Consider the following 13,570-nt stretch of genomic DNA (forward strand, 5'->3'; position numbering starts at 1 on the left):
TGCATAATTTATTTGTAACAATGAGTGGACTTTGTCAACCATCCAAAATAATATTGGCCGTCATACTTCCATCTTCGTTCTTCGAGTGCAGGATTAGTCACATTTACGTCATGAATGAGATCCACGACGGCACGTTTACTCACACGCATATAATCTGATGCTTAAAAAGCTAGGTCTTGTCGGAAAAATGCACCATCAAAGAGATTTACGGGCGTTTTGGTTGGCTGTTAGAATAAAGTCGTATATTCAAACCGTGTACGATGTCCATAGTAATTGTTACCAGGGATGTGTTTTCATCAGGGTGTTTACTCCATGTTGCCCATGTTCATCAATGCAGCGATATCATTTCGTGTTTGAACTGGAGTTGGAATTGCATGACATGTTTCAGCACTACAATATGAAGATATACTTGTAATAATATACTGTATTATTCAATGTCATCACGATATATGAAACGATTTGAAGATGTTAAAGATATGAAGAGCTCTGCTTTGAGAAAAACCTTTTTATTTTTCTGTCATTACCTTCCCTGCGCAGGCAACTTCTAAACCATCCAAGTACGGCGATATATTTCCAAATTCAGTTCGTGCACTGATCAGTGCTCCTGTGGGATCAGGAAAAACTCAATTTTTGTTGAATATGATTTAACAGTGGTTGAAGTGCGATCGGTTGTGCGTGATTGCGCTGTCAACTGTTGATCAATTGTGATGTGTTTATATTTGTTTCAAAAAGCGATAAGCGCCAAAACCACAATTCACCGATTTATTTTTCAACATCGATGAAGCACCTACCATTGCAGATTTGGATGCCAAACGAAAACAATCTTTTAGCATACGACTATGTGATGCTTGAGTACCAAAATCAATCCCGAGAAAATATTGTCACGATGTCGGCACAATGATATCGACTTGATTAATTTGACTCATCGATACGCACATTTATCATTTGTTGGATGATGTTTGTGAAATGTTTGCGTGAATCACAAATGACCCGTTTAGTTTTCTCACCATTGACAAGTCGCGTGGTAAAATATCACGTGGGTATGGACACGCACGTGTCGTGCACGAAATTTAAAATCCCTAGCAATTATATACAATGTCTTCCAGTGATATTATATGAAAGTATGAAAAACGACGCCGTAAAGCTGGTAATGAGCACAGAAATTAATTCGCAATGATATTGCAGATCGAAATAGTGTCAAAGATTTGTGACAGTAGCGACAAACTGTGCGAGACGACCTCAAACAAACATTTGTACCACTGATTAAACCACCCCCAAAAAATTGTCAAACGTGTTGCATATGTAAAAAACGGCATCAAGTGCAACTGTGGAACAGGTGGAGAGTTTACAGAAACAAACGAAGAACCTGGTCTAATTCGTAAAAATAGCTATACGCACCAAGAATGTCAAGAAGGCAAAAAGACCAACTGCAGAACCTATTAGCACTTGCCAGCATCCATGCTGAAGTCAAAGAAGACATTGTTGAAAATGGAGAAGTCTTTGGTTTGCTCTCAAAAGGCACCCGTGTACATGATGATGTTAGACAGGCAGTTATGAAAATACCAGACTTGCCACGTGCGTACAAGTCGGAGATGCAGACACTGGCTTAATATTTTTCGAACGTCCTATACGTGCTGCTCTTTGCAGACCCAGCAAATGGAAAGAGTACATGATGAAAATACCACCCAAGAAACATGATAAACAAATAGATAAGGAATGGCCTGATATGGTATTCAATTAATTTAAAGGAAAGAAACAAGCTAGCGGTAATATAAATGGAAGAACTGAAAAAGGTAAAACTTCACAACAGGCAGAATTTATAGACCTACACGTACCTCAACAAGGATTGCTAAGACTTCGACGACCTAAATTGGAATATGCTATACAGAAAGAACTTCAACGTGTATATGAGGAACAACGTGAATATGAGAAACAACAGCAACATAATCAAAATCGCTCAGCAGTTGTACCCCCCCCCCCCCCATGTGCACCCCAAAGCAAAAATTAGTTGTGCTTCGACCTGCAAAAACACCAGAAGAACAACAACATGAAAGAGAACACGAACAGCTAAAAAGTTTGCTAAACCCGAATTTTGTACACCAGAAGAAAAATCCAAATGGGTGAAAGAACAAATAAAAAGTGGTTCCAGCAAGAATCTAAACGTACAGCGGCACCCACACAGGAAGAGGGAAAGAAAGGAAGCGGTTTTGATCAATTGTGTGATGCTATCAATGATCCAGTAGAAACACTCGTAGGATCAATTCGTGCGGGCAACAACGCACCAAAAGTGATTAATGAGGCCACATCGATTTGACAACGATTCATCACCAACATCATAATGAGCAGAAAAACATTATGTGTGTTGATGCTTTAACAATTGAAGATGTCAGTGATGTATACCGCAAACCGATGATGAGTTCTGAAACGAATGAGACCTGGTGTTCTACACTAAACATATGCTGCGATGAAACATACAACATAAATACAACATAAACGCGATGATCACAATCTAATCAATGAAAACTGGGACTTTTTTATACACCTTTTACCTGTGGGGAATCACGCAAACTTGAGCATCGCCGTGAGTTTATTACAGTTGGCCTAATATCCAAGCAGAACTGTTTGTTGGTCTTGACACTAATAATACGTTTGTGTTTTCATCAGATCGTGGATCAGCTTGTGGTATGGTAGGACTTCCTACAGGCATGTACGATATTACCTCAATCAATGATGAGGTCCGATGAAGAATTTCGGTGTTGACTGGTAAAGACTGTGAAATTTATATACGTGAATATTAGCCCACACAAGCTTCGTCATTATAACTGAATCTCAGCAATAGTTAGTTCGCATTGACCAGTCGTAATCGAGAAATGCTTTTGGTTGGCTCAGATATTTTCCCGAAAATCAACAATATTTGCGTGCAGGACCTTCACGGACTAGGTATCATGTCAGGTCTGATATTATCAGAATTACCTCAACGACGCAGATCAGTTTAATTAAGAAACCTTCAATGAACTCAGGTCTGAAACTACAGGCGTAGTTATTCAAGGTTATATACTGTCTGGGGTTTCGCCAAGTTTCGAGCCTTCTGATTTGATATCAATTACGCCAGCGTTACTTTTCTAGCTTCCATGGCATAATAACTGGTTGACACGTATTCGTTTTACCTTGAGGATCAATACGGGCAGGACGTAGATCTTCGAGATAAACCATTAAGGATACAAATGTACATTCGAGATCGACCTCATATTTAATGTAATGGCTTACGTGGACCTTTGAGACCCGAGTGTGTTCTTAGCACGAGAAAACTCGTTTACGCGGCATATTATGGAAATGGGCTAGGTGACATTGTTTGTAGATTGTTGACGTTGTTTGTAGATTGTTCAAAGGTGCTTGCTGGATTGCCTTCACGCACTCTACCAGACACGTGACAGTGCGAGTCGTTGATAGTATCAAAAACGTTGCTGTGAGTCTGATGACAAAAACTGCGATTTCAAGTGACTCAGTCGCTGCCAGATCGACTACAATGATTGGTGACTCGATCACCATCAAAAGAGGTTACACTACCATCAACAGAAACAATGCCAGCTGCGATACAAAGAGGTTACACTACCATCAACAGAAACAATGCCAGCTGCGATAGAAAGAGGTTACACTACCATCAACAGAAACAATGCCAGCTGCGATACATACAATTATTAGTGAGGCCGCTCAACAGCGACTTTCTGACTCGGTGATTGCAAATCTGGCAATTGGAAATAGATTACGACTTTCTGACTCGGTCATTGCAAATCTGGCAATTGGAAATAGATTACGACTTTCTGACTCGGTGATTGCAAATCTGGCAATTGGAAATAGATTACGACAGAGTACGTGAGTAGAATGAAGTGACAATGACTGACTTGATCTTTGTCACTGCATGACTATAGCTGCTTGTTAAGGCCACTTCATTTTCGTGAATTATTAATGCTGATTTTCCACTGGTCACACGTGTGTGGCTTGCTTGCTAAAATGGGCAACAGTCATGAGAGATAAAGGCTCTGACTTAGAAAAGTAATAAAAGTCAAAATCCTCTTTTATCGTACTTTATTATTATAATTTATTATTATTATTATTATTATTATTATTAATAGTAGTGGTAGTAGTAGTAGTAATATTCTAGCATTTTTAAGGCAAACTTACATTAATTTAATTAATTTAATCACCCGAATATAGACCTTGAACATGATAACAACAAAGAAGACAGGATATGTTGAACTTCTTTTAAATGTAATAAATATATTTTTTGCACCGTGCATAGAACATAAACCAATGCATGTTTAAGACCTTCATTACTTACGTAACTAAAGGATTGCTAAACTATTTTCAGGATTATTTATCTATATTTCAGTAGGTCAGTAAATATAGCAAAATTAAGTGTCCCAAATATTTTCACGTGACTTGGCGTACTCTGTTTATAGAAACACGTCAAAAGCTTACTATTCTTACAGAGAGAGAAATAATCTCCTTGCGAATAACATTTTAACCCACCCACCCACACCCCAAAAAAGAAGGAAACGAGATTTTTTCACATTTGATGATTATAATAGAGATGGACATATTTGTTGAGAATAAATTGTCGCCATAAAGGAGTACAACGTGCAGTACACAGATTACCCTGTTAAGTAATTTCGATCGACCTTTATGACCCACATTGAACGAGTTATATCGGTGTCACGAAATAACCATGCCTAACCCAAAGCAATTAGGTTGCGATCTCTACCACCATACATCCACTGCTCCCAAACTATATGTTACTGTGTTTTTCAAAATCGATTCCTTCCATTTAGGCATTGTGGGATTGCGTATTACGTGTAAGATTTACTTACCACCGAAACAGAAGAGCTTGACAACACTGAAACACTAGACACCTCCTAAACTGAAGATTTGACAGAAGTTTTCCATTGAGCATGGGCATTTTTCACCCTCAAAAACACAAGTTGCAACTCTTTTGCCAAGATTTTTACTAAGATTAAATTACAATCAAGACATTAAATGAAGTGACCTTACCAAGTCATCATAAGAAAATGAAGTAAATGGGTCAAATGTTTGGAAGTATTTTGTTGGACTCTTTACATACATATTTGTTTACCGTGATGGTAAGCTTATTGATAACATCCCAAACTGGATATAAATCAGATGATGGCAGAAGCTCTCATTAGCCACGATGACACCGAGAGCCATCCTCCAACGTATATTTTGGTCTTGTGTATACTTTTTTAATCACGTTTTCATCTTTTTGGATCTGTTTTTGAAGGTTTCGGTAACGTTAGTTCGCCTGGGAATGATTATTTCATGGTGACAGCGCCGATGACATGCTAGCATAGTATTAAAGTTAACGACGGAATGTATTAATTTCATTACTCATTACTTTATGATTGTGATCGATATTCAGTCTGATGACGACATGACCTCTCACCCATCCCTATGTTTCTTCATTCTCTGACTAGTATAGAAATATATGCATGTTGATGGAAGAACAGGAGTGTATTTGGATGGGTTGATTGTAATCCAACATAGTGCATGCAGGCACTTTGGCCTTACCCAGTACTATTTAGTGCTACCTATATGAAAAGGCATACTGTCTTCCCTATATTTGCATTTAAATATATATAAAGGTTTGGGTTTAAATTCCTTTCTTTATTGTTTTTGCAGCTCCAGTATTTCCGGAGTCTTTACTCCATCGAGAAGCCATCACTACCTTGGATCTACGAGGAGTACATGAGCGACAACTATAGACCAGTCCAACCACTCAACGATAGACGGGTTCTCAAAAATTTCCAGTTTTCACTCGATGTACTGGATGAAGATGAGAATATGTTTGATTCTGACTAGAAACCTATAACGTATTTTACAGCAGATGAGTAACATCCGATATACACTATATATATAAACTTCTCAACTTTAGATCGATAATTATTCAAATTCTGCCAATATTTATGTTGACTATCGTAGCTGGCAGTGTCTGTTTACCACAATGATTGTTTTCTAAATGAAGCAAACGGAAGCTGCATATCTTTCAAATTCATCACCTAAAACACGAGTAGAATTATTAAAATACTCCATTGTGATATTTTCAATGAAATCAATTACATTGTTTGTTTTAATCCCCTTCTTTTAATGTTTGGAAATGCACGCCTTTTACCCAAAATTTCAACACCAGTCACGAGAGAGTTATGGTTACTTAAAAAATCGTCTTTCAAAGACGGCACGTTTTTTTAGATGAATGTGTGCACTTGTGAGTATGATCTTAGGAAAGTGTTAATGGAGTAAGAAATTATGGTAAAATAAATAAGATGAACCCTAATATCGAGCAAAGCTTGTTGGATATGTTTCTTTATCTGACATCGCGTCACGTCATGGATATACTATTGTCGAATTACAAATAAGATTAGAAATATGTGAAATTTGTAACAGTAAGAAAGTCCATGACCACGAAAATAATGACCACTATGATAAAATTAACCTCACTGGCTTGTATTTCTTTATTCGCTTTAATCATTCAGCATTTGTGCTGAACACTGGAAAACACTGTCGGTTCCTATAAGAACTTCCAATGCGCTATTATCAAATGAATATGAATGGAGCTTGTGTATACTTGTTTCAGAGATATCCGCACTCACTATGCCATGGGATATCGCGTTTTATCGTCAGTTCAACAGAGAAAGATGGGTACATAAGAAGCCACCATGTTCAGACAGAAATTTCGTAATACGGCGATTTACTGCGAACAGGTCATGCATGACGCAATCATATTATAATAACACAGACAGGTGACATAGTTATTTGCAATGTTTACAGATTATTTCATCAGTTTTAAAATATATTTGTGACTCTGATTGTAAAAGAACACGTTTAACTCTCGTTCCAGCAGGTTAAGAAGAATGGACATGATAGGAATAAATATAAAATTGTATCCTTCTCAGTTTAATCATTCACACCGGCAATCAGTTATAGCAATTTCTTAAAACGAAGTACATCTGGCCTACACAGAACGAAGGATTTTGGTCATAAATATTCATACTGAGCATCTAAGCGATGTTAAATTCAAATCATTTTCAGGGATATTAAGCTCAAGTAGCCATGATACTGGTCATCTGGGGTGTATGTGTTAAATTCAAGTAGCCATGATCTTGGTCATCTGGGGTGTATGGGTTAAATTAAAGTAGCTGCATACTAAGCATCTGAGTGAGTAAGATTCAGGTATTATTCGATTCGTAAGGTTCTTGTAGTATTTGATTCGTACTGAGAATCTGAGCCAGTTACACTCATCTAGTATTCGATTCGAACTGAGCATCTGAGTGAGTAAGATTAATATAGTGTACATAATGAGCATTGGGCGATGTTGAAAGTAGCTTTCATACTGAATAGATGAGGGATGCTCATTTCAGTTTGCGTTTATACTGCCTTATCCGCTCTGTATACTGACAACACTTTTTGTATATCCTGGAACTGATAAGAATTAGGTGTTCAACAAGTGTTTTGTCTTGATTTATTAATCTTTTCGGTGTTTAGAAAGATATAATCCAGAAATTAACTATTCTGAATAAGTTCAGAAATCTCAACCGAATTTTTTTCTTTCAAGCAATCGAATCTTTCGATTTTGTCCAAAATACATTCGTCAAAATTGCTAAACGTAGACCAAACTCTAATAAACCCAGGGGATGTGCTGTTTGCATTTACATCTCCGTAAATTGTGCACTTCTTAATTTCTAAACATAGGGAATTATCGGGATAAGTACTAATATTCGGTTTGGAAGGGCTTACTGTTTTATGAATCATACAAATGTGAAACTAGAAAATCATGCAAATGTGAAATTAGTCTCGTGTTGTCTGGCCATTATGTCGTTAGTTACAAATTGTTTGCAGTATTAACGGTCATAAGAACCTTACAATTGACAACGACTGTTGTCTTGAGGTCCTTGGAAATAGGAGAAAGCAATGGACTTCAAGCCTCGCTCACGCCTTGTTTGATTAACTCAGGAGAGATTTCTACCACTTAACAGTATATACCAAACGATGTTGAATGATTTAAAAGTTCCGCCTAATAAAGTAAATTGTGCATATTAAGTGAAAAATTCACTGTCAAGACCAGGATTGTATGAGTTTTGGGTTAATGAAAGGGTCTATAACAGTTAAAGACCGTTTTTTTAAATACATTTTTAAGTTAAGGCTGTGGAACAAATTTATCCAAAATTGGATGGATCATCTTACAAACGTTAGTGACAGATGAATTTATGTAAATATTGCATACTTCGGAATAAAACTTTACTTAGTAAATATGCAGATGTAAATGCTAAATTTAGAGCATCCTCTCGCTGACTCAAACTTCAAGCGGGGAGATGGGTGAGACCGTATAAATCAAGCCATGATAAATTCTGTTCCTTTTGTAACTTTCTTCAAGATGAAAGCCATCTTGTACTTGAATGTTTATTGTAGAAAGATCTAAGAATCAGATATATTGGGAAATGTTTGAGGAAAAGAGCAAACATGTCTTAAATTTTTAGAACTTATGTAAGCCAAGAATAGTTGGACTCTGAATTATTTTACTATCTATGTTTATATAACTTTTGGCACATCAGTCAGGTCCTATACCCATATATATTTACAATATTTTGAATGATCATTGCTTAAACATGACTGTAGATTAAAGATTTTATATTTCATATTATTACTTTAATAAATAATTATATCTCTTTCTATCTACATATATATTTTGTGAATTAATCTGGTTATTTGAGTTGCACTGACCTGCCTCTGTATGCACATGTAATTTCTTATTTTACCATGCTTGCTTTGTATATTGTGTACTAATAGTCTGATACCTTGTTGTTTATTGTACTCTCAGCCATTTATTTTTGTTAATTCTGAAGTTATCAGCAACTTTTTTATTGGGCTATTGGAAATAATAAATGTTATCCCTGATATGGAGACCATTACCATTTTTCTTTAATGTTTCTATTGTTAAATATCTCGAAAATATTTGTATGCAATGTTATATTCCACCTCATCACACATGCACACAAAGACTTCCGAAGCAATATGCTGAGTCATAGACAATGCGTCATTTCAGCCAAACCTTACCTATGGATCACATACAAATAATGTCGCTGGCAAAGATGTGAATAACACTGTTTTGTTTCCAAAATTAATATTTTGTTTTAATAATGCTCTCTAACTGAAACGTCAATAAAACCCATGTCATTTACAGTTACTGAATATTAAACATGAAACCTGCTTACAAGAGTGATAACGTTGAGCAGTGAGACAATACTTCCTATTATATAATACAAAATCATTTTGCTGTGCCAAGTTTTAGTGCTAAAAAATCATAGATGCCATCGTTTCTAGAGAAATCACGTTGAAATCAAGTTAGGCAATATTTTAAGGGAAATGCAAGATTGCGTTGATGAAGTAAATACATGTCATTGTCCACACGCGATTGAATTTAATCATTGTCATCTCACTTTATAGAATATAGTAGATGCAACATATCTTCCTATAATGTCGACGATATGGTCCTAAAGAGGATGCAATCCATAGGAATCAAAATAAACGACCGCCCAATGGGATCCTGGTGATGACTCGTCCGTATCGATAATAAAGGTCAGAACGTCTTTAGGAGCTGAATTAGAAGTTCACCTTAAACACACACCATTGGAGTACAAGAAAATACACTTTAACAATGATTCAGAAGGTAACGATGCTCTCAGGTATTCATATTTTCATAGATAATGATAAGTCAGGAGTTCTCACTTGACTTTTTGCTCTAAAATACCTGTCAAGCAAGTAGATGAACAGACAGTCTCTGTATTCTATGCGTTCCGTCTTTAGAGAAGTCGATGGAGGGTAAATACTCGTTACTCGAGGTTTTATACCACTCTTTCAAAATTGTCTCTTCTGACACGAGGATCCATGCTAGTGGGCAAACGTTTTAGCAGCTGACCTAGGAAAACGCAACCTTCGATCTTGGACTGGAGTCCAGAGGCAAATGTGATGGTGTTTAACTTTCACTCGTAGTACTGATGTTGGTTTCCACTTCATGTAAGACATCGAAACCTCGTGCGTCAAGTTTGGCCTTTTTACATCTTAAAGTCACCATATATGTAAAGCCAAATTTTAGCACTCAGTGAAATACACCACCCTTTCCAATCTTAGGCCCCAATTCACTGAACGTCATAACTGTAGATATGGAAAAATGTTTTAAAAACTATTTGAAAGGTAGAGAAAGCACAGAGCTAATGCTTTGAAAATATTTAAAATAATGTCAGAGAAAACAAAACTAACGCTTTGAAAATATTTTAAATAATATCATATTAGTGTAATACAGTACAGATCGAGCAAATGTTTCCTTTCTCCACGCACTGCGGTAGGGCACATAATCCACGACACGATTGCTGTACCCTAAAACTCCATGGTGGAAAGATCCGTACCTAGCAGATAGCTACAGACAGCAGACCGCAAGCACTAGACGTGCACCTCGAACACATAGGGTCTGATAGACATTATTCAGCGACATTTGAATAATCAATACATCAATACCACAATGGAAAGACTGATACATGAACGTAATTTACAATTGAAGAACCATCCTTATGTAGCCTATGTAATTTGAGAATACACAAAACATTTTAAGAGATTTCAGGAAATGCTCTTGATAACCCCCTCCCCTTTCTATCTCTCTGTGTGTCTTACTATCAATCAATCAATTAATCTATAAATCAATATATATATATATATATATATATATATATATATATATATATATATATATATATATATATATATATATATATGTGTGTGTGTGTATATACGTATATATATTTACTTAAAAAACAAATGCATATTAAAAATAACTTTTGGCACTTTATACCCATACATGTTTCCTTATTTTAAAGATTAACGGTCATCCGTCCTTGCACCCTTTTATACATACATACCTTTATCCGTAAATATTTACAAAAGGTGTGTGTGTCTGATTTGGATTTTAACGATGCTTTAACAATTTTTTAGTCATATCACTACGATATCTGCAGTGTGGCAGTTTATAGTGACGTCTAGCACTGGGGCATCATGCCGCAGATATGTAGAATGGTGTCCCACCCAGTCTCATTATCCTGACACCAGGCCGACGAGTCCTAATACTAACCTCTGAATGATGTGCGCCTAGCGAGGCAGCTGTAAGTACCATTTTTATCTATAAGTCTTTGGTATGACTCTGCCAGGGTTTGAACCACCAGTTCACCGGAGCGGTCGTATAAAAAGGTAGCATATATAAACATTAATTAATGCACTAAAACCTCCTTGGAACGTGAATTCCTGGTATAATATAGGCGGTTTGTATACAGGGGCTGTATCTAAAAAGAACCAGTTTAATCAATTCCAAAATGTATGTCCATCTTTAGCGGAAATCATGTAACAAGAGGACAGGTCCGGGAGATGACGGTTCGTTATCAGATATAAAATATGTAATAAATGTTTTAATTCCTTTGTATAAACGGACATTTTTCTTGAACATAATGACCAAATTCTTTCTATATTGTAGTATATGGCATATATCTTTTTTTGTTAACAAACCTAACTGATGATCTTATATTTTCGACGTGTGCGATCAAGTGGGCATGTACGTCAATTTGTTGATGACGAATAAAGCCACAAGTCAACAAGACTGTACCCATAATCTAAGTATATAAACACTCATTTCGGGGATTTACGTTAGCTTACTGGGCACTATTAATTACTCGTCGATTGGAAAACGGAAGCCTCCACTTGACACTTTACCGCATGCACCGCTTGTTTATTATTTATGATGTATCGATGAGGAAAGGTATCTGCGTTTGCTCGAGAGCTCCAAGTGGACAAAGGTGAAATTTTGAGTTTTTGTTGCCAAAATTGAAAGGGTATCATCTTACATTTGGATAATTTAGAAAATAATTTTGAAAGAGAAACTGTCTTCTTGTGGTTGATGTTGATGATGGTATATTATAGAGTCTGTCCAACAATGTAAGCCTGTGTACGAGAAACTCTTTGCTTGTGGTTGATGCTGATGATGGTAGAGTTGAGAGTCTGTCCAAAAGTTGTAAGCCTGTGTTTGAATCTGGGTATCTTGCAATCGATGGTTTGGGATTTCAATCACCTTATTCTGATTAGTTTACAGGTGAGTTCTTGATGCTTACTAATAAGTTTTCTTTTGAGGAGGAGGGTGTCTGTTGTCAAATTAGTGACCTCATTGTGCGGTGGACCATGATGTTCTGGACGTATGAACACCTTCTATGCATAGTGTTTATTATGGCTATATTAGTGGGTCCTACGGTTAGGTTGCTTGCAGTGAACCGAGCATTGCTACCTTTTGTGACGTGTCTGATGGTCTGTTTCTAGGACCCCAGACCCAGTTTTAATAATGGTTGCAATAACGCGGCCCCTGTTCGACATATACGACTTCTTATTTTGGGTGTGGCTGGAGTATTGTGGAACTACTTATTTGTTATTGTAGAACCTTTTAGTGTGTTTCTGGCTGTGTTTGTCAGATTTGATTGTTTTATTTATTGTTGACCCCAGCCACACATTTTGGAGTGATTGCACTAGTGCAGTCCCTGTTCGACACATACGTCTTTTGTTTTGGGTGTGGCTGAAATGTTGACGTACTACTTATGTATTGAAGTTGTACCTTTTAATATGTTTCTACCTGGGGTTTATATTTTCCCTCTTTTCCCAATGGCAGAAAAATATCGCAAGATGTTTTGTATATTATATTGTTATTCTCGGAACCTGGTTTTAGTAATTCTGGGTACGTAGTGTTGGCTTGAAGAGTTGTCCGCTTTTTTTTGGGGAATTGGCGTCGTTCGACGTTATATTTGAGGCAAACTTTGATTACAGGTTGCAGAGTTTCAGGAGTAGGGCAATGTGGGGAGTTTATGCCCTCTCTTTGGGCTCCAGGCAGAAACCGTCCAAAGATACTTGTTAGCAACGTTTTACAAGATTTTTAATCCTGAAGTGACTTTGTATGTTTGGGACGGCGGCATTTCACTTTATGCATATCTGTATTGTGTAACTGACCTTAGTCCAAAATCAAGTTAATGGTCTACCTAACCAGTAACATTTATTTTGTAAACAACATAATACATAAATAAAATTTCTCTCTGATTATAGATTAAATATCCGGAGTACCGTTAATACTTACTTCTATCTGAATATAGGATATTAGCTTTTCATTCTTGCTCTATTATTGTCTTAGGTTTTTATATCAATGTTTGTTTACTTGAAAAATTACTCATTCCTGCCTTAACATCCGAAACAGAATCAGCTTTATTACTGTGTTAATTTTTTTTTAAATTTGGGTGGATAAATGTAAAATAATTATGGACTTGATGCGAGAAATTATATTTCCAGCCTAAGTATTTGTTGGGATGCTCTTTCAACAACAGCACACATTGAATTAGAGCTCCTTACTGATATTAATATGTCTCTGCTTTTAGGAAAAAGGGTTTTATTATTATTTTATCATTATTTATGTTATTATTTGCATCATAGA

At 36.4% G+C, this 13,570-nt stretch overlaps 1 protein-coding gene across 1 annotated transcript in view; it reads left to right on the forward strand.

The window, feature by feature from the left end:
* LOC149776998 (carbonic anhydrase-like) overlaps positions 1–8,970 on the forward strand; it is a 62,628-nt gene extending 53,658 nt beyond the window's left edge. Inside the window, exon 8 of the mRNA XM_089941753.1 lies at positions 5,695–8,970. Within this exon, the coding sequence (XP_089797879.1) occupies positions 5,695–5,874 (180 nt within the window). The 3' untranslated portion in view covers positions 5,875–8,970. The remainder of the gene's footprint in view (positions 1–5,694) is intronic.
* The last annotated feature ends 4,600 nt before the right edge of the window (positions 8,971–13,570 follow it).

This window comes from Sinohyriopsis cumingii, chromosome 18 (genome assembly GCF_028554795.1).
Source record: "Sinohyriopsis cumingii isolate HCF-2022 chromosome 18, ASM2855479v2, whole genome shotgun sequence".
NCBI classification, from domain to species: Eukaryota; Metazoa; Mollusca; class Bivalvia; order Unionida; family Unionidae; genus Sinohyriopsis; species Sinohyriopsis cumingii.